Source organism: Aspergillus welwitschiae, assembly GCF_003344945.1.
Source record: "Aspergillus welwitschiae strain CBS 139.54b unplaced genomic scaffold BDQ94scaffold_6, whole genome shotgun sequence".
NCBI lineage: Eukaryota > Fungi > Ascomycota > Eurotiomycetes > Eurotiales > Aspergillaceae > Aspergillus > Aspergillus welwitschiae.
Window position 1 is genome coordinate 1,045,206 of NW_020798700.1, and position 18,301 is coordinate 1,063,506.

Consider the following 18,301-nt stretch of genomic DNA (forward strand, 5'->3'; position numbering starts at 1 on the left):
TGCCCTTCGTAAGCAATCTTGAGGCGTTCCCTCAGATCGAAAACCTATCCCTAACTATTGCTTATTATTTAGCCCCGGGACACGCTTTGGAGGATATGATGAGAGGGTATGGTGCACTACGGGGACAGGAGCCTAACGAGCCTAGAATTTCCCAAACAGACTATGAGCCTTTGGGACGTGGTTCGGTGTGTTAATTGTAATCTCCAACAGGGACAGACCACTATGGACCATACTCCAGCTTCTCTTACTAATTTAGGCTTAGATAGGTATATAAGTCCTACACAGGACCACTCTGAGGGCCAAGGCCGCATACGGTGGCGGCGCCTGGTGGTGGCTGATAAATCATAAGGCACGCAGCACGACTTCAGTAAATATCTTGGTGGCTATCGGGCGGGGATGGCTGACCCCAGTCTCTTCTAATTTACAACTTTGGCCTTGTTATACCCAAGTATGTTGTACGAGTGTAAGGAGATAGTGTGGGCTTCAGGCATTCTTTTCTCTTCTAAGCTCTGCGGGCTGGCTGCATGTGCTGCATCTTCATGGATTCAACTCGTTTTCTTTCCGTTTTCCCGTTCTTTCCCGGCTTTCCTTCCTAGATACCGCCTCTCCCCCTTTCTCCACTTTCTTTTCTTCACAATCGGGCGCCCCTATTGGCTTCTTCCTCGTGTAGAGGGAAACGGTCTACGAAGCCAATCTTTCACGCGATATCCTTACGCCAAAGGTCTCCGCGGCCGAAGTACATAGTACTATGATGGATAGAGGCTTCTAGCAGGGGCCAGGATCGTGGACAGGATCTCTTTGACACCTCTGTCACTGGAAGCTAGTCTTATTGGATATTAAGAAAGCCCAACACCTAGGTTCCAAAGAAGTTCGCGGTCATGCTAGTGGTCACCCGACTGGCCTGCTGCAGTGCATGTACGCTGCAGGCGATACTGTTACTCGGCCGGCGAGCATTTAATCCGGCCTAGCAGCTCGAATTTCATATTATGTGGTGATAAAACCATCCGTGGGAACTGTCTTCCTCCGCTTACAATGAATGACTGGAATATATTACCTTCTCGTAAGAAGTGGTTTACATATGTGCATCGGGTAAATCCAACGAGCGTCGTGGGTTTGGGCTACCTATCGCGGATATGTTCGGACTAGAGAGCCTTGGATCGGCGACAACTCTTGACGGTATCTATCGGCCGAGACATGATAACTCGGGTATGTAACAAGAACTAATCTCAAACCCATAACGCCACCGACCGCGGGCGTTCCCTAGTGCCGTACCAGATACCCACAAAGGGGATCACCTCCTATAGCAACTGAGGAAATAAGGATCCATGCATGCCAGTGCCACAATAATCCCTGTACTGGCCCGTGTATGGTTGCGGAGCATTCTTCGGTCTTACCTTCTCCTTCCGTTTGAGAGCGGACTTTCGTTTAATATTCTGCTCATCTAGCCCTACCTACCTCAGTGTTTAACCGAGAAGTGCAAACCTCGGGCCAATCTAGCTAATAGAGACAGTGAAGCAATTCTGGGACTTGTTAAAATGAGAAGTATTGTATAATAATAAGATAAGTCAATCTAGACCTGGCCTTAGATGGTGTACATCTGCTTTCCGGCCATTTGTATTGTCATACCTTTCTAATAATGTACACATGCATTGCTGGTCGATGTAAGAAAGATACCGTAGATTTTGGGTCAGCCGAAATCCCAAGTCTTCTTTTTGTATCCAATCCAGAGTGAGACAGTCGGCTTGGAAATAGTAACGCACATTTGACTCATACAGTCAGGTGGCTCAGGGCCTCAGACTCAACACAATATAAAGCATCTTCTAAAGTATCAAAAAACTGTGGAACGTCTACTTCGGAAACGTTAAGGTCCAATTTTACCTTCGCCGATCTGTACTACGGCAGCTTCTGAGAAGTATGCGAGCTTGCAAAAACAAATTCGATTCTACTAGCTAAAGAAACCGAGGAGCTACGTGCTAGTCATGAAAAGCAGCTACAAGAAAGAAAGCTTTCTTTCAAAGAAGCCGGTAGCCTACAAGAAAGGCAATACTATTGAAGATGCTCAGAAAGCCATACAACAAGAAGTGGAGGTTCAATATGATCAAAATGCAGAGGTTGAGGTGAATATTGAGCAGCTACCTCAACCTATGGAAACTCCCTCGCGCGCGCCTCCATGCTGCACTAATTGATCCAAAATTGGCCACTGACGTATACAGTGTCCTAAAAAACCTATTAATTAGCTATGTAGCTTTTATATATGAGTTTGTGTTGATTCAAAGGCTTCAAATTTGATCATGTCGGGTAATCTTACCGGGGATTGAGCCGCGCGACTGTGGATTACGTTACAACAGATGCCCGACCGCTCCTACCGCGTATACATGGGTCTTGAAGTGCTGTCTACATTTTCCCGGCCTGGAGGTGACGCTGACATTACGGATCCTGAGAAAGCGCGCGATGCAGTACTACAGCACTACGCGGAGTGGGCGCCGCACCTCCGTGCGTTCGTCGAAGCAGCAGAAAATTGCTGGCGTCCATGGCCGCCGCACCGACTTGACCTTGATATTATCATAGATGGACATCCGAGCTGGACGCGAGTGCCTGAAGTGACGCTGCTAGGTGATGCGGCGCACCTGGGCGCAACGAATGGCGAGGGTGTCGAAATTGCCATGTATGTATGATACATTAGCCTTGTTCAACTCGTTCATGGCTGAGATGCAGAAAGAGCATAGTGGCAACCACCAGGCAGATGAAGACACAACAGCAGTGGACCGTGCCATTGTTGCCTATGAAGCGGACACGCGTGCCCACAGATGAGACCATATCTTGGACTCGATCACCATCGAGGATATATGTTTGCAGAGGATGGGGCCGCGCGTATATTGGCGTTGTTTAACCGGGGTGAATACCCGCTTGTTGCAGATACCTTTCCACCAAGATTCCGTGAGCAACCATATGCGTTTAATCCAACTCATACATTGCGAAGCTATGTATGCCCCATCGAATACTGTGCCGCGAGTACCCCGATGCAGTAAAGTGCTGGGACATATCTCCCCATCAGCTGATCGGATACTAGGCACGATATATCCTTTTTGGTCTAGCAGTCAGCATGTCAATACGTTATAAGCCCGGGAGCAAATTATACCTTACTAACATATACATACCTAAACCAGAAACTAGGAACTGCAGGTTTGAGTCCAGACATGGTTGACCCGACTCTGCGCATATTTCTATCAAATAGTGTAGGTTGCGTATTTTTACAGTCTTCGGTTTATGGGGGCTGCATTGGGACATATCTCTCCGCCAGCTGACCGGACAGACGTGATATATCATTCTTGGTCAAGCGGCCAGCATGTCGACTTAAAGTAGCTAGTAACTGTACCCCACCCGAACCCCCTCGGCAATACTCTTCTATTTTTTTCACAAAACCCCCTCGATCCCCTCACCACAACGCCATCCATCATCACCTCTTCTTACTTGAAACAAGCGCCCCCTCCTTTTGAACCAAACCATCCCTCCAGAAATCCACCCACCAAAATGTCTCAAACCAACACAAACACACACACCTCCCTAACAACAACAATAACCACCTACTTCACCTCCATCGACGCATCCGACCTCCCCACGACCATGTCCCTCCTCGCCCCCAACGCAACCTTCACGATCCCCACGGCAGCCAACACAACCTTCACAGGCCGAAACGCTATCTACACCATGCTATCGGACTTCGTCTCCCGGTCGGCCAAAATGGAGCACCAGATCCAGACCATGGTTGTCGACGAGCGGGCAGGAAAAGTAGCGACGCAGCAACGGTACCTCGGCAAACTGGTGGACGGGACAGAGAAAGATATGCCCACTTGCAATTTCTTTGATGTGGATGACCAAGGGAGGATTGAGAGGGTGGTGTTTTGGTTCAGTGGCCAGAATCCGTTGTAATGAACTTTGTACCCGAGGATAATGGTAAAGAGATGGGTAGCGAATACGGAAGCAAAAACAACCATAACGTTAGTGCCTAACTACGACAAATCCATGACCAAAATCCCCCTTTAAACCCCTTCATTGCGTTTTCGGCTATGCTATACTCCAATAGGAACTTCGTCATCAATCCGCAATGCTGATTGGGACGAGGGAGTGGTAGAGATAAAAGAGAATCTTAGGTTTCAATCTTTCCCTGCTTCGAATATATGGTGTCTTTACAACAGTCAAGATAATCAAGCTTCGTATGCTATGTTTTCGTGTCAGTGTTCAGTTCCGCTTCCCACGCGTTCCATAACAATTTCCATATGCAAATAGCGTATGTAGTAACATAACATGTCGCATCCCCTGGCCTACTCTTCGTCTGCTCCTGCATCTACATATACAGGAGAAAAGCCATGAGTCCGGACAGGAAAACAACGCGAACTGACCAATAGCAACCAATAATCTAGCTGAATACGAAGGATTTTTAACAATCTTTAACAACAGGGACCATGTTGCTATAGCATGCTCAATGATACTCAGCAAAATGTTTTCCGATAACTATGGGTTCGACGAGAATATAACAATGGACTAGTGCTTATGGATTGTTTTATATTTTCTAATCGAGCAAAAATTACTAATGTCTCTTAATAGAGAATCATACGAAAAAGTCCTTTTTCCTTGGGTCCAAACTGATGGCCAGCGTCCTGTTTCTATCCAGGCATCCATCAGACACTGAAGGCTATTTGCCATGCCAAGCGAGAATGTTCGTCTAAGGTGTTGCCCTGAAGAAACAATATAGTTTTGTTACTTGTCTCTCGAGCTGAGTGCATTCTCCTGCTGGCAGTAGTCAGATTCTGACAGGAGCTCGCAGTGGCAGCAAAGAATCTGCTATTGTAGCTCTTTTGTCGTGGCTCGCCGATATATATTATGATGATAACGACGTATGAATGACTAGATATCGAGAAAATTAGAAGAGTCTGGACAAGAATAAATGAAAGTCATATGAACTACCCTGTATACCAAGACATGTGTTTAGTGGTAAGTAAAACAGATGACACAAAGCATTGGGATGCTCGCTATTTTTAGCTTATCGCCGAAAGGCTGGCCTGTAGAAACTGGGCAGCGTCCTATTGCTTACGGAGTATAGCTCCGCAGAACTAAAGCTTCGGTATTGTACGGAGTAAACCACGTTATTTCTGCATTCCACTTCTTGAATATGCAACGAACATGGATACAAGCAGAAGAAGAAATAAGAATGTGCTATTCAAGGTTCCAATCACCCACTAAACGACAGCACTATACCATGGTATACTATGATATTGCAGAAAAAAATCCATTTATCGTGCTCAACATACGAGCTGAAGCGAAAGCTCTGTTAGCGTCACGCACTAAGCACCTAGCAGCGCTACAGTGGCATGTCAGAAGTTTGCGTTGCCCTGTATTACACACTAGCCGTATACAGTGCCGCTTTCCGAATCAGGCTAGATTAAAGCTATTCTGTCCACTTAAACAATGTGTATAAAGTCCTTAATCATGATACTTTACACAGATGTCTATATAAAAATATCACGCTGCAGAGAATTAACACTACTATATAGGTATCTTTATAAGGCTTCATGGTAAAGGACTATATAGGCGTTGTTTTGGTAAGCAGAATAGCTTTAATCTAGCCTGATTCGGAAAGCGGAACTGCATACGGCTAGTGTGTAATACAGGGCAACGCAAACTTCTGACATGCCACTGTATACAGCTTATTGAGTTCTAGATAGAGTTCTAGATATCTTAATTAGGAAAGCGGAACGGCTAGCGTGGAACAAGGGATAACGCAAACTTCTGACATCCCACTGTATCATTAGAATTTGTAATTCCGCGTCTGATAGGAGTGGCGTTTGGGTTAGTGACATTCATGTTGATACTGCATGTTGCGCGGAGTCAGAGCACGGCGGGGTTCCGGCTGACTGATACCATACCTTTTCCATTGGCGGAAACAATCTCCGTACAGCACTGTCGTCGCGGATCAGGAGGTTCCATCAGCTCTTCAGCTACACCCCGGCCCGTCTTACGGACAATTAATTCTTAGCTTTCCGTTTAGCTCCACTCTCGCTCCACTCACTTCCTTATGCAGTGGGCAAGTCTGGCCTACTGCGGCCGAAAGAAAAAACTCATTTCCTGGGCCCAACACAAGCTACCTCAAAGGCGACCGGCCCCAGGTAACGCAGTGTAGACCAAATCCACCCAAAACTGGCTAACAGCCATCGGCAGCCGCATCACAGCACCGCAAAACGACGTTTTGTATGATAATTTACCACGTTTACATGCCCGCGGAAGCTGGCCCTAAGTTTTAACAGAATCCGCTAGCCTCTTTCAGTGGCAAGCACATCACAACTCGCTACTAAACCCCTTATCTGCTACATGGCCTCTTCCTAATGTCTCTCCACACATCTTAGAAAGAATTGAATACAATTCTTCCCCGGGATGCTGAATGTTTTGATGGCAGTAACCTTAAGTCTGATAAATAGAAAAGGACAGCCCAATCAACAGCTGAATTATGTATCGGGACATAGTTATGCTGTGTAAACTCACTGATAGAATCTGACTGATACGTGTAAGTATTGTATTTCGCGAAGGATCTCCTCGTGGCTTTTATGAGCACATGACTCGGGATGTGATTGTGGTATCGTGGGTCGGTTTGTCAGGGTCTGTAATTTACATTGATTCTCTACAGGAGCAGAACTATATTATTCAGTAGTACAATAAGACATGTAAGACTAAGGACACAATATCCCACTCAGAGAGTGACCTTAATTCTTAAGATCAGAGTTTAGCAGTGTCAGGTCAGAAAATCCATCTCCTGGGTATTCCGGGTATAGTTCTTTCGGGTTCTGGATTCGATACTTATACTCTTTGATTGTTTCAACAGCTCCAAGGTGAGACCAAGCTAAGCCAAATATGAAACACTAAGGAGCAATTATCTCCCTGTATTAGATGCTGGACAGTAATAACAGATATATTTACAAAACAAATCAGCAATGTAGGTATTTCGTGCGCTTCTTTGCTCAGGCAAGCAGAACAATGATCTATCAGTCTAGCTGGAGGCTGCCTAATTTTGAAATGTAATGTAAATCACCTCCTAGGCCTCAGCATCACGACCAGAAGCCAGACCATGTGAGACTTCGCCACTGCGGATTGCTGATCACACATTATCTCTCTTTCCATGGGCAGCTATATTAGTGTAATATCATTACGAAATTCCGTAGTAACCATGCTATGAGAGTGTACGCACTAGTCCGTATTATTCTTAAAATTAAAGATAATAGCAATGTGATTGACTGAATTAGTGGAGATAGTGGAAGACAATATCCTACTGTTGTCTATAATGAGATTCTCGGGCTTTGCAACCTACCGCGCATGTGCTTCTATTAGAGAGCTTAGTTTGATCGGCGACATCGTAGACAACAATATTTGACCAATAGCCACGCCAGCGCGAGGACGGTCCTAGTGGCACCTCACGGACCCGCCGAGGGGAGCACCTTGGTCTCGAATCTAAGGATTTACGCTGGACAAGGATGAGCTCAGAACGCAAACGCAGTGTTTGTATCAAGAAAATGTGCCGTCATTGAGAGCATACTGGCATTACCGCACCTCGTTTAGAAGCGTACTTGAAATTTCCTCTTTCCATGTCTGAAGGGCACTGAGGCGGACATTTGTAGAAGGATTATCTATAGGCGTTGATGTAAGGGAGGGAACAGTCATGCTTGAATCTCACTTATGATGGGGGGTGAAATGCACATCACCCAGTACAGGCTGGATGAATATCGGGAACGGTAGGAAAAACCATGATCGTGATCTTGCCAATATGATACGAGCGTTAGCTCACAGCCTACGCATGATATTATCAAGTATGCGTGACTAGAAGATGACCCGCCCAGGTGAAAACCAAATATTGTTTTGCCACGTCGGAGTTTAGACTGGAAGCCGGTGGTAAGTCTGCGGCATATGAGCTTGGAGCGCCCAGCCTGGGAAGAGGGATACTCAAAAGTAAGGAGCGTTTTTAGGTGCCTACTTAGCTCGAAAACCAACTTTCAACACGGACCTTTGATGTGCTCAAACTTAGATATGCTCCCGGTATTGAACGCGTTGGAAGTACCTCCGACCAAGTAAAGAACAGTATGGGACCATTCAATCGAGACATAATATCCAAGCCTAGTGGTGCAATATAATACACGGAAATGCACAATACTTTTAGGCAGTTCTATCTACCCGGGCGCCCGGGTTGGAAGGGACAACCCAATCACGTAAAACATTTTTCAATCTGCTACCCGAGTGGCGCGGTGATAAGTGGGGCCCACATCCCTTGGCGAACAAAATAGCACTAGTGTCTTTCAAAAACCGATGAAGGATTTGAGTTAAGGGAGCTGGGATTCTATATCAACAACCCATAAGCATTAAGATCACGTTCCAAAACCGTCTGCTTCTTTATGTTGAGTTTGTGATAGTGCGAACAGCTGCGCATTCTGCCAGGTGACTCGGGCTGACTAGTAACACAAGTAGCCGGAACGATGTATACTGGACTGGAATTATCCGTCTAATGAGGGGTCTTCCTTAACGCTAGTCTGGCCAAATTTGACTAATAGCTAAGAGAGTAAGTTCGGCAATAAATATACCACAGGCCAGCTGAAAATTCTGAGCTAGGCTCTTGATTCATAATTGCGTTTTATTCCTAGCTATCACGAGCCGACGGGCATCCCGCTGCACTAACACTAATACTACCCACCTGCAACTCTTCGGCTCCGACCTCACCACGAGGTCACCAATCATACTAGCCAGAGAAGTACTCCCGTTAAAGCCCGTTAATTCATGATGGCGCCCACCCACAGATTTCCTACCACTGGGCATCGGGACTGGTTCACCTCTGTCCTCCCGGCCCCAGGAACCACCGCCTACCTGCTGGAAAAGCCAGCGTGAGGGAAGCTTTATTCCATGATATCCCTTCATGGAGAGCGTCAACGATCACCCAAAGATAATGTCAGGTCAGCTTGCTATAAAGCTTAGGGTAACTTACATTACACAGATTTGCAAAGAATATGTATGTCTACACAGCAGGAACCACAACATCCACTTTTCAAAAAATGGTAGAGAAGGAGAAATAGAATTTACGTCCAGCTGAGCCTGATCAGCGGGGGCGAGGGACTGGGAAAATTAGGAATGCCTAAAGTCTCGCAATGTGAAACTCGATTTGGGGCGTTTGTTCTGCTGTCGATTCCATATGCGTCATATTTACAATTGAGATGACCAGAATATACGGGAAACCTTTCATAAAACAATACACTAATGCATGGTGGAGACTCAATCACATCTCGCTATGGATGTCTACTTACCAGGCCAGCCAGCCTGATAAGCCATGCGAAGATCATGACGGGCCACTTATGTCTGGTTATTAACGCGATGCACTTGAGCCTTCTTATGGAATACGTATCTGCAAAGCCATGCGCTAATCAATAAACCAGAAATTACCCACTTCTTGGAAGCGACATGAGTCATTGTGCAGCCCGCTACATGGTCCATTGTTGCCGAGCGCCCTAAATGCCAAGATAATCATCGAAATTAGTGGCATCCGTGGTTCTCGCCACTGTACGTTGAGAGGACTACTATGAGTTCATGATCAGCCAGCGTAAGTTATAAATCTCACTCCGCCCCCATATTGTACAGTTGAAGGACTCATCTTGACCTTGCCTACTGCTTCCTTTCATTTCACAGCGGCATCCCATAGGGGTAGAGAAAGGCTGTCAATCGTACGATTTGCCGTGAAGATGACCAATATTGACCTACCCTCCCGGATCAAGGAGGCGATCAAGTTAGAGCCCAAGTTCTTAGTTTCTAGATGGAATGACTGATCAGTTTCTGCGCCACAGGGAACAGCATGGAAAGGTTAATCGACTTAACACCGCCCGCATCCCTCTCTGTCTCCCACCTGAAGCCAAAACCCCTCTATTATATGCACTGGGACTGTCGCGCTACGCAGAGATCTACCTGGGCTTGGAGAAGACTTGGCTGGCCGAGATTGGAGACCCCATCGAATGGATAGAAAGTACCAGCGACAATCTGGACTCCTTCGAAAGTAGCAAAGAGAGGATACAGACTGTATTGCGCTTGATATATCTTCCCGAACTCCTACGCACCAAGCGTTTCGAGGCCGATTTTCTGGCCCTCCAGTCTCTGGACCCAGATATTGCCGTCCTAAATACAGGGGAAGAAAATGCCGGACGCAAGTTCCGACAATATATTGAAGAGGATCTTCCAATGAAGCCACATCTCCTTGTGGCATACATATGGGTTATGTATCAAGCATTGTTTAATGGGGGGCTTTTTATTCGAATGCAGCTACTGAAGGCTGGTCCTGAATTCTGGGGTATGTCTGCAAAAACAATGAATCCTGCTGCGTTTCCAGCACCCCTTTCGTTTTGGCATGTGGACGCGGAGGAATCTACCAAGACAAGCTTCAGATCCCGTATGAACATGGCGGACAAACTCTTGACCGAGGCTGAGCGTGAAGAGATTATGCAAGAGGCAGTAGAGATACTCTGTCGCTGCGAACTCATTACATTGCAACTCGATGCGGATATCCGTGCAAGAATGATGGCATAAATATGCCTACGGTGCTCTGGTATCTCATACTTTATTACTCCACTATAAATTGAAAACGTCTTATTGAAACATTCTTTTGCCTCACTATAACAGCATATTAGAATCCGGGTCGTGGGTACCTTCGGAAGCTGCTAAACTCATTATGCATAGCACGCGAATCGGTGATTTGACCACGCGGGTAATATCTTTTGCGAGAGAGTATACTTGGGAATATTTAGCTCGGATAGCCTGTTTTGTGGGATGAGGCTGAAACAGTCATGGGTTTCTGATCTGGATATCCCAATCAGCGTAGATAGATGGATTGAAGCTCATGTTGTATGAAATTAAGATATAGTTCCAGTACCGGGGCCTACCGAATAGTGGATCCAGTATTATAAATACGAGATTATATAGAGGTCCTTTAAGTATTGCAGATGTAGCATATAGGCTACTAATTTTTTTTTAGAAGAAAGAAAAGAAAGAAAAGAAAGAAAAAAGAGATCTCTGTCTTCCATGCTTTCTTGCATGACTCTATATAGCTGTTAAATATATTAACCAATCTAAAATTCAGGAAGAGCATTAGTTAATAATCTCTCAAAGATTAGAAGTTGCTGACAGATCAGAAGATGAAATTTAAAAGAGGATTTTAGCTATAGCAAAGGAAAGAAAGAAGTAGAGAAAAAACTATATACAAATCTAAACAAGAAGTATAAAAAAAATAAAATAAATAAACAAAATAATATTATATAATTTTAAGGACTTCCGTGACACACTACTCACTGTCACGGAAAATACAAGAAAGAAGAGAAATTAGCAATTCAAATCCTGCTAAGTTAGATCAATATTGGCTGCTGAATCCTCTCTAGCAGATTCTGTCAAGACAAGCCAAACTCAATAATCTTATCACCACCAAAGGTCAAAAATCTGCTGGAGACTACTTACCCTATATATCAGAATCCTATTTGATCGATGTTCCAGTTCTAAGCTCCGGTTTCCTATCGAGGACCGTTCCTTCTATCCTACATAATATATTTCTTGGAATAGATTATATATTTACCATAGAGAGTAATTCCCTGACAGCAAAGTATGATTTATTTTATCACTATACCGTTACCTATTCAATTTTTTTGACACTGCAACACAAGATCCCACAATACAAAGTATTTCGCTAACTACTAAAGTCATCCTCCTAAGTCCGGCCAGGCCACATCTACTTTATTGATCCACCAAGCGCTTAGCTCACTTTCACAGGGACATTTCTCCCGTACATCTAGTATGTAAAAGTGTAAAATTTCGAACTAGTTGTTCTTCCAGCAAGATACTGAAGCAGACAGCCAGTTTCAATACCCGCTTTTTCAGTAGTAGTTAAGTATTTTTTATGTGAAATCCTACTTCAAGTGCAGCTGTGGATGCTGCCCGGAAGGCAAGATAGTGGTTTAGATGGAAATTTCACTGGAATATCTTTACAACTCTCACATATTCAAACTCACACATATTAAGAAGGTATTACTGAGCAGTATAATTGGTTATTTATAGTGACTTTGCACATACTCACAGCTGAAGTTTCTAAGAAGGTAGAATAGTAGATTAAACATGTCTTCCTCCATAGGATAATTTTTAAAACCTGAGGCCCCTCTTCCCTCCAACTGTATAGGAAAATCTCGGATCTCGTAGAGAAAGGGAGAACCTGAAGTTGATGATGTATAAGCATCTTTAAAACGCAGTTTACTTTAGTATCTCTAGATCTGTGACAGCGGTAGATACCATATTACAGAAAAAAAGTATACTCTGTTTCAGTAGTTACTACTCCTCCTTGACTAGTCGCTGCTAGTAATACATATAATATCAAGAAAGTCATCAGTTCCATACAGGGCATGCGTCGCTTCGACAAAGGTAGACACCAATACCAGGCAGATATAAGTAAGATATATTACAAGATTTTAGCAGACGACACAGAGAGCCCACGAAGACCCGAAAGTTTATACAAAATAATGAGAATACTCTTAGACCGTCCTATGTATAGTAATATCTGCAATACGGCTAGCTGGGATCTATAGCAATGTAATAATGTAATGCTCGAATGGCAATTCTTAGACGAGCCCGGCCAGTTCTCTGATTGATAATTAATCCGTCAGAGCCAGTAGATCAGGGCTGGTAAGACAGATCTCATAGGTCAGCTGGAAAGACTCCGAGCTAGGCGCTTGATGCATAATCATATTTAAGCTCTAGCTTTGGTAGGCCGGATATATTCTATATATCTCGGAGGTTGGTGAAGATTACAAATTATCAAATTTGCTATAGCAAATGATGACTGGTTAACAATAATTTCACCGACGTCCCGCTGCGTGGTGTATATTATCTACCAACCCACTCAGCACTCCGGCTGCAGCATCACGAGACCACCAATAATATCAGCCGGAAAAAGTTGTTTGTTGGACCAGGCTAGTTCATGCACCGGTCTTGTGAGTTCTACTAATCATTGGCGGGTGCTTGTCGGATGGGCGCCACGCCATCCAGCGCCCGCTAGTCTCAGGATGGCAAATCCCGCGACTCCGATTAAGGGAGCCATAAGGCCGACGAATTAGTGCTTATAAATGCAAAAGGCGAAACAGAAAGGGCGAGACCTGTATCGTAACGCGTTGCAGACGGAAAGCTTGCCAGTCCATTCAGGGAATTTCGTTCTGCTTTTTGACTTAAGCTATGGCTCTTAGCCCTCTGATTCGACCGGGTCGCTATTCTTTCTCTTAGAACCCTCTCACTGCGCTGCAGGGGCAGATGGTACCAAAGAGCGCACATAAGTGGATTTTGGTGGGTGCTCGAAACTCGGAATAATTGGTGTCCTCCTAGACCTAGGACAATCAGTGGTTGGAAAATGGCGGTGGCAATGTGGAGAGATAAGGATATGGAGTCAGGCGCTCACACACATCCGAGATCCGCTGGCTCAGCTGTCCACGTTCATGCTCTAAATGCACCTTCAGCTTTCCATACTGTTTGGGACTTCTGCCGACGACACAGAAATATTAGCATATCTAGATAGTGCTGGCGGTAGAACGCTCCTGGAGTGAGCTACATCCTTCACTTTAATTGCCCTGAGCTACGCGTTTGAACGGAATATGTTGGAACGACGTCTTGCCTTGTTATACCTTAGAGTCCGGCCTGCCGCACGGTATTGACCCACATCTAGCACATAATCTGGCTCTCCAAAGGGTAAAAGTATGCTTTGCCCCTATCACCCATCTGGTACTGTAATAATTGGGGTGGTTCTGTCTGAGGGGCTGAACATATGTAGCGATGGCATGTATCGCAGGCAGATCAGAATAACTAGATTGAGCGGGCGAAAGCGCCTGAGCCATAGTCTCCCCGGGGGACGGAGATTGGATAAGCATCGTTCGTATCGGCCGGAACATAGTCTGATGAATTCGCTCCTTACTTCTCCGACCCTATCACGGTCCAGTTCTCCTGCTGGTGCTTGTCGGGGATTGTTTTCAATATGTTTTTCCTTTCCCCTCCTTCGTTTCACTGGTGGGTCTCCTGGAACATTCCCCATGTGAGGAAAGGGGTTTGCTTTGCCGGTTAACACCAACGGGGCGTGATGGACTTCTGGCACCTGGATGGGAAGTCAAATAGCAGCGAGCTGCAGGAAAGTCGAAGAGCTGATAGTATCTCCTGACCCGCGTCGATATTGCTGCACGGAGATCGTTCCCGCCAATGGAAAAGGTATGGTATCAGTCAGCCTTGCTCCAGGAACCCCACCGCGCTTTGACTCCGCGCAACATGCAGTATTAAATATATTACCAGTACTAGTGCAGCACGACCTGGGAAAGGAAACTACTATCAAAACCGATATATCAGACTATGCTATTAGCATGTGTATGACACAGCCAGGGAATAATAGAAAACCCAGATTAATTATATTCTACTTAAGAAAGTTAGTTCAGGCGGAACTCAATTATAATATTTATAATAAAAAATTACTAGTTATAGTAATAGCATTTGAATAATAAAGAATCTATTTTAAAAGAATAAAATATACTATCACTGTAAAAACAGACTATAAGAACTTAATTTACTTTATAATAATTAAGAAGTTAACTAGAAGAAAGACAAAATAAATAAAAATTCTATTATTATATAATTTCTGTATTATATATTGTAAAGAAACTGAGAATAGATATACTGATATATTAAATTACAGACCAGATTATAAAATAAGAGAAAAGCTTATTAAATTAATTATTTTAAAATAGAATAAGAACAGATTAATTAGCTCTAATAAAGCTGATCTTATAGTAATACTGGAAATCGGCAACGACCTGACTAGGTGATTGGCTGATGCTACTAAGAATAATAAAATATTCTAAACAATAAGCAAAGACTTACCAGAAAAGATTATTATTAATAAAAATAGATTAGTCTACTTCCACAGATTAATCTTCTTACTAACTAATATGAGAACAGAAATCATGGCTATATATTATAATAAACTATTCAAAGACTACTTAAGAATTAAAAAGACTACAGAACTAATTACTAGGAATTACTATATTCCGAACCTCAGAGAGAAGGTACGTGATTATGTTAGATAATATGAGATATATATTAGGAACAAGCCCGCGAGGCACTAATCCTACGGACAGATGCAAGTACAGGAGGTACCACAACGACCATAGAAATGGGTAACAATTGACTTCGTTGGTCTACTACCTGAATGAAAAGGGCATGACGCTATCACGGTCATCAGCCGATACCTCCTCGACGTAGTTCGACGGCACGTATACCAACGGGGCTAAGCTAGCTGGGACAGGGAAACGATCCTAGGGTTTGACAACCATCCCGCAGAGAATATCTAATCATTAATTCAAATATATATAATGTTGAAACGACGTTTTTAGGTCAATACTGAAGTCGTTGAAAACGCTTGATTCTTCGCTATCTAGGCGCGCTCGGAGGAGCGGTTGAGGTTACGGAGTTCGGGTCACGTGACCTCGACTACTAGTAATCTACTGAGATTACGTTCCAACATATAATATAGAGTAGCACAGAAAAATAAAATATATTTTAGTATATATATATTATCTATTCTATTCTCTTTTATAAAAAGTTTCTTAACAGAAAGAAATACGTAGACAGATCCTGTTCTTTATTATCTATTAATTACTAACCACAGCGAGTAAAAGCTCGGATCAGGACTGAGTTCATTAGTACTGGGTATTTGTTAAATTGTAATGTGACAGCTCAGTGTAGTCAATATGCTTTTATGCCTGGTCAAGCATTTCCTCTTAACCTTTGCTGCAGTGAGTACAGATTTGTGAGTCTTTCTCCCTTAAATAGTTGTTGATTATGCGATTAAGTGGACTGGCCTACCTTAATGCAGTACTACCTATAACTTTAGCAAAGGTATACTTATTGACAACTCATTCACTTATCATTTCTACTGACTATAGCTAACATGAAGCAGCCGGATGCCAGAGCAACTGTGTCTTGAATCCGGAGCCTAATTTGGTAGTAAGGATGCCCAGAACCGAATATCCAAGGAAGTCCGCAGTCATGCTAGTGGTCGCTCGACTAGTCTGCTGCAGTGCATGTATGCTGCAGGCGGTACTGCTTTTCGGCCGGCGACCATTTATTCCACGCTAGCAGCTTGGGTTTCATACTTTCTGGTGATACAATCAACCGTAGAATTTGTTTTCCTCCACTTCAGATGGATGACTGCAATATATTACTTGCGTTGGAAATGGTTTACATATGTGCACTAGTGATACGTGGTCGACGCGCCTTGGGTCCAATATGCTGCGGAAACTTGGCAGGTTTTTGTAAGATCTCAATTGAAGGGGAAGTGAGAGAATATAGCGGAATGATATGCATGCATTGGGTTACATCTAAAAGGCGTCGTGAGCTTGGCTACTTATCGCGGATATATTCGGACTAGAGATCCATAGACCGATCGCCGACACTCTGGACGGTATTGATCGGCCGAGACATGATAACTCGGGTTTTATTACGTATGCATTGTAGGTCGATGCAAGAAAGATGCCCAGTAAAAATGCCGTGTTGATATTAAAGACTTGCTTGTTTGGGCACCCACTGTAGCTGAGGGTCTATCCTTCCTAGTGGGGTTTTGTCAAGATGGTCTCGCTTACACTTGCATTGGAGTGGCGATACCTAGACAAGCGAAACCATACTGTCTTTGACTGTACTGTAATCGACAAGGTCGCGGCTGGCACGCGGACGTCTCAGACGTACTTCAAATGGCAGCCCAAATGAAGCGGTGGTTTATTTTTTCGCGCGCCCGATGTCTAATTTCTGTTTGCTGCCGCATCCATTTCTCAGCATGGTCCCCTTAATAGATCGAAGTTACTCTGACCTTTCTATTCTATCTGGGTCCGCCCATACGATTAACCACAGTTTGTGCCACTGCCGCCAATGAAACTGCCTCGCTTTACGAGGGGGAGCCTCCTCAATGCCAAAACAAAGCTTCAAAAGATGGTTAATAGAGCCACCTGGCCAAGTGAAACGGCATATCGTTCAGACGGGGACATCGCGACCGTATGCCCGCTTCTCGGTTTGCCGCCTGAACTACTTTTACAGATTGTTTCCTACTTATCCATTATCGAAGAAATATGCCTTTTCATGACCTGCAAGCAATTGTACGCAGCATACGGCCCCATTTCGAAGCCAGAGTCGGTGCAAGTCCATCGACCGGCTGCAGCTATACCTCAGTCCTTTTACAATTATACCTCTGTTGCCCTTCGATGGAAACTCCTCCGTTATTTGGAGAATGACCGTTGGCAGGCTTGTTTTAGGTGTTTAGTACTGCACCCGCCGGCTTCGTTTCCTATGCAGAAGGAGGATTTTGAACATGAAGAGCTACTCTGTAGCCTGGGTCTTCTTGCAGGCATTGTGGAGATATGTCCTTGCAAGAAGCTCACCTTCCATGAGACAATGGGTCTGCGTGAAACATTGAGAACACGGCAAAGGTCGCTTGGCGCCTTATCAACCCAGCTTGCCCCTGGTTCTTTGGAACGATTCTGTTGGCATTCCTGTACGCATCACTCTGGAAGCACGCAGCTTGCAATCGCAGTGTTTCCCAGGCTGGAGTCGGAGGACCAGCTGATCATTAAAACCGAGTATCAGCTGTCAATCACGCAGGAACATCCAGGGGTGGAACCATTGACTCCGTATCAAGCCTGTGCACATCGGTACTTGGACTCATGGCTTGCGAGTGTCTGCCAGAGGACTCCATATGGTTTACCCGATAGACACTGCACCCCATGTAGCAGAATATTCAGATGTGAATTCTGCAATACAACGCTCAAGTGTCTCCATGTGTGGCCCCGTGGCAAGGTCGACAGACAGGGAAAAAGGACGTATCTATTCTACACTGAGCGAAATCTGGGGAGGGCATCGTCGTTCCCAGACAAGATATGGGCTGCCCAAAGAAGTCATCCGCTCTTAACAGAGGCCAGATAGGACGCGATCCCAGAATCACCAATTCGATGGCTAAAAACGAACATGTATATTTCGTATGCTAAGCCTAATAATGGCATAAAGAAAGCAGAGAACCAAAGGAGGGCGGCGTAGTTATCCATTACATGGCACCCATAACCTTATGTGAGAATTCTGGAGTACTAGAACACCAGCAATCGGTAGCAAGCTGTTCCGGAGCTTCTTGCGACAGCGGAAATAGTAGGCCACAGATCATTGCGCAGAATGAACTACAGCT

General features: G+C 44.5%; 4 protein-coding genes across 4 annotated transcripts; all 4 read left to right on the plus strand.

The window, feature by feature from the left end:
* Positions 1–2,348: 2,348 nt before the first annotated feature.
* On the plus strand, positions 2,349–2,811 carry BDQ94DRAFT_167659 (uncharacterized protein; the record flags this gene model as incomplete). Its single annotated transcript, XM_026770865.1, has 2 exons — positions 2,349–2,665; positions 2,727–2,811. The coding sequence occupies 2 exons, from the start codon at positions 2,349–2,351 to the stop codon at positions 2,809–2,811; spliced, it is 402 nt and encodes a 133-aa protein (XP_026629811.1).
* A 649-nt stretch (positions 2,812–3,460) lies between these two features.
* On the plus strand, positions 3,461–3,930 carry BDQ94DRAFT_184875 (nuclear transport factor 2 family protein; the record flags this gene model as incomplete). Its single annotated transcript, XM_026774745.1, has 1 exon — positions 3,461–3,930. The coding sequence occupies exon 1, from the start codon at positions 3,532–3,534 to the stop codon at positions 3,928–3,930; it is 399 nt and encodes a 132-aa protein (XP_026629812.1). The 5' UTR covers positions 3,461–3,531.
* A 5,760-nt stretch (positions 3,931–9,690) lies between these two features.
* BDQ94DRAFT_184877 (biliverdin-producing heme oxygenase) lies at positions 9,691–10,599 on the plus strand (the record flags this gene model as incomplete). Its single annotated transcript, XM_026774746.1, has 2 exons — positions 9,691–9,808; positions 9,867–10,599. The coding sequence occupies exons 1-2, from the start codon at positions 9,765–9,767 to the stop codon at positions 10,597–10,599; spliced, it is 777 nt and encodes a 258-aa protein (XP_026629813.1). The 5' UTR covers positions 9,691–9,764.
* A 6,239-nt stretch (positions 10,600–16,838) lies between these two features.
* On the plus strand, positions 16,839–18,048 carry BDQ94DRAFT_184879 (uncharacterized protein; the record flags this gene model as incomplete). The annotated part of the gene is made up of 2 exons (XM_026774747.1): positions 16,839–16,861; positions 17,088–18,048. 2 exons carry the CDS (start codon positions 16,839–16,841, stop codon positions 18,046–18,048), a joined length of 984 nt encoding a protein of 327 aa, XP_026629814.1.
* Between the last annotated feature and the right edge of the window lie 253 nt (positions 18,049–18,301).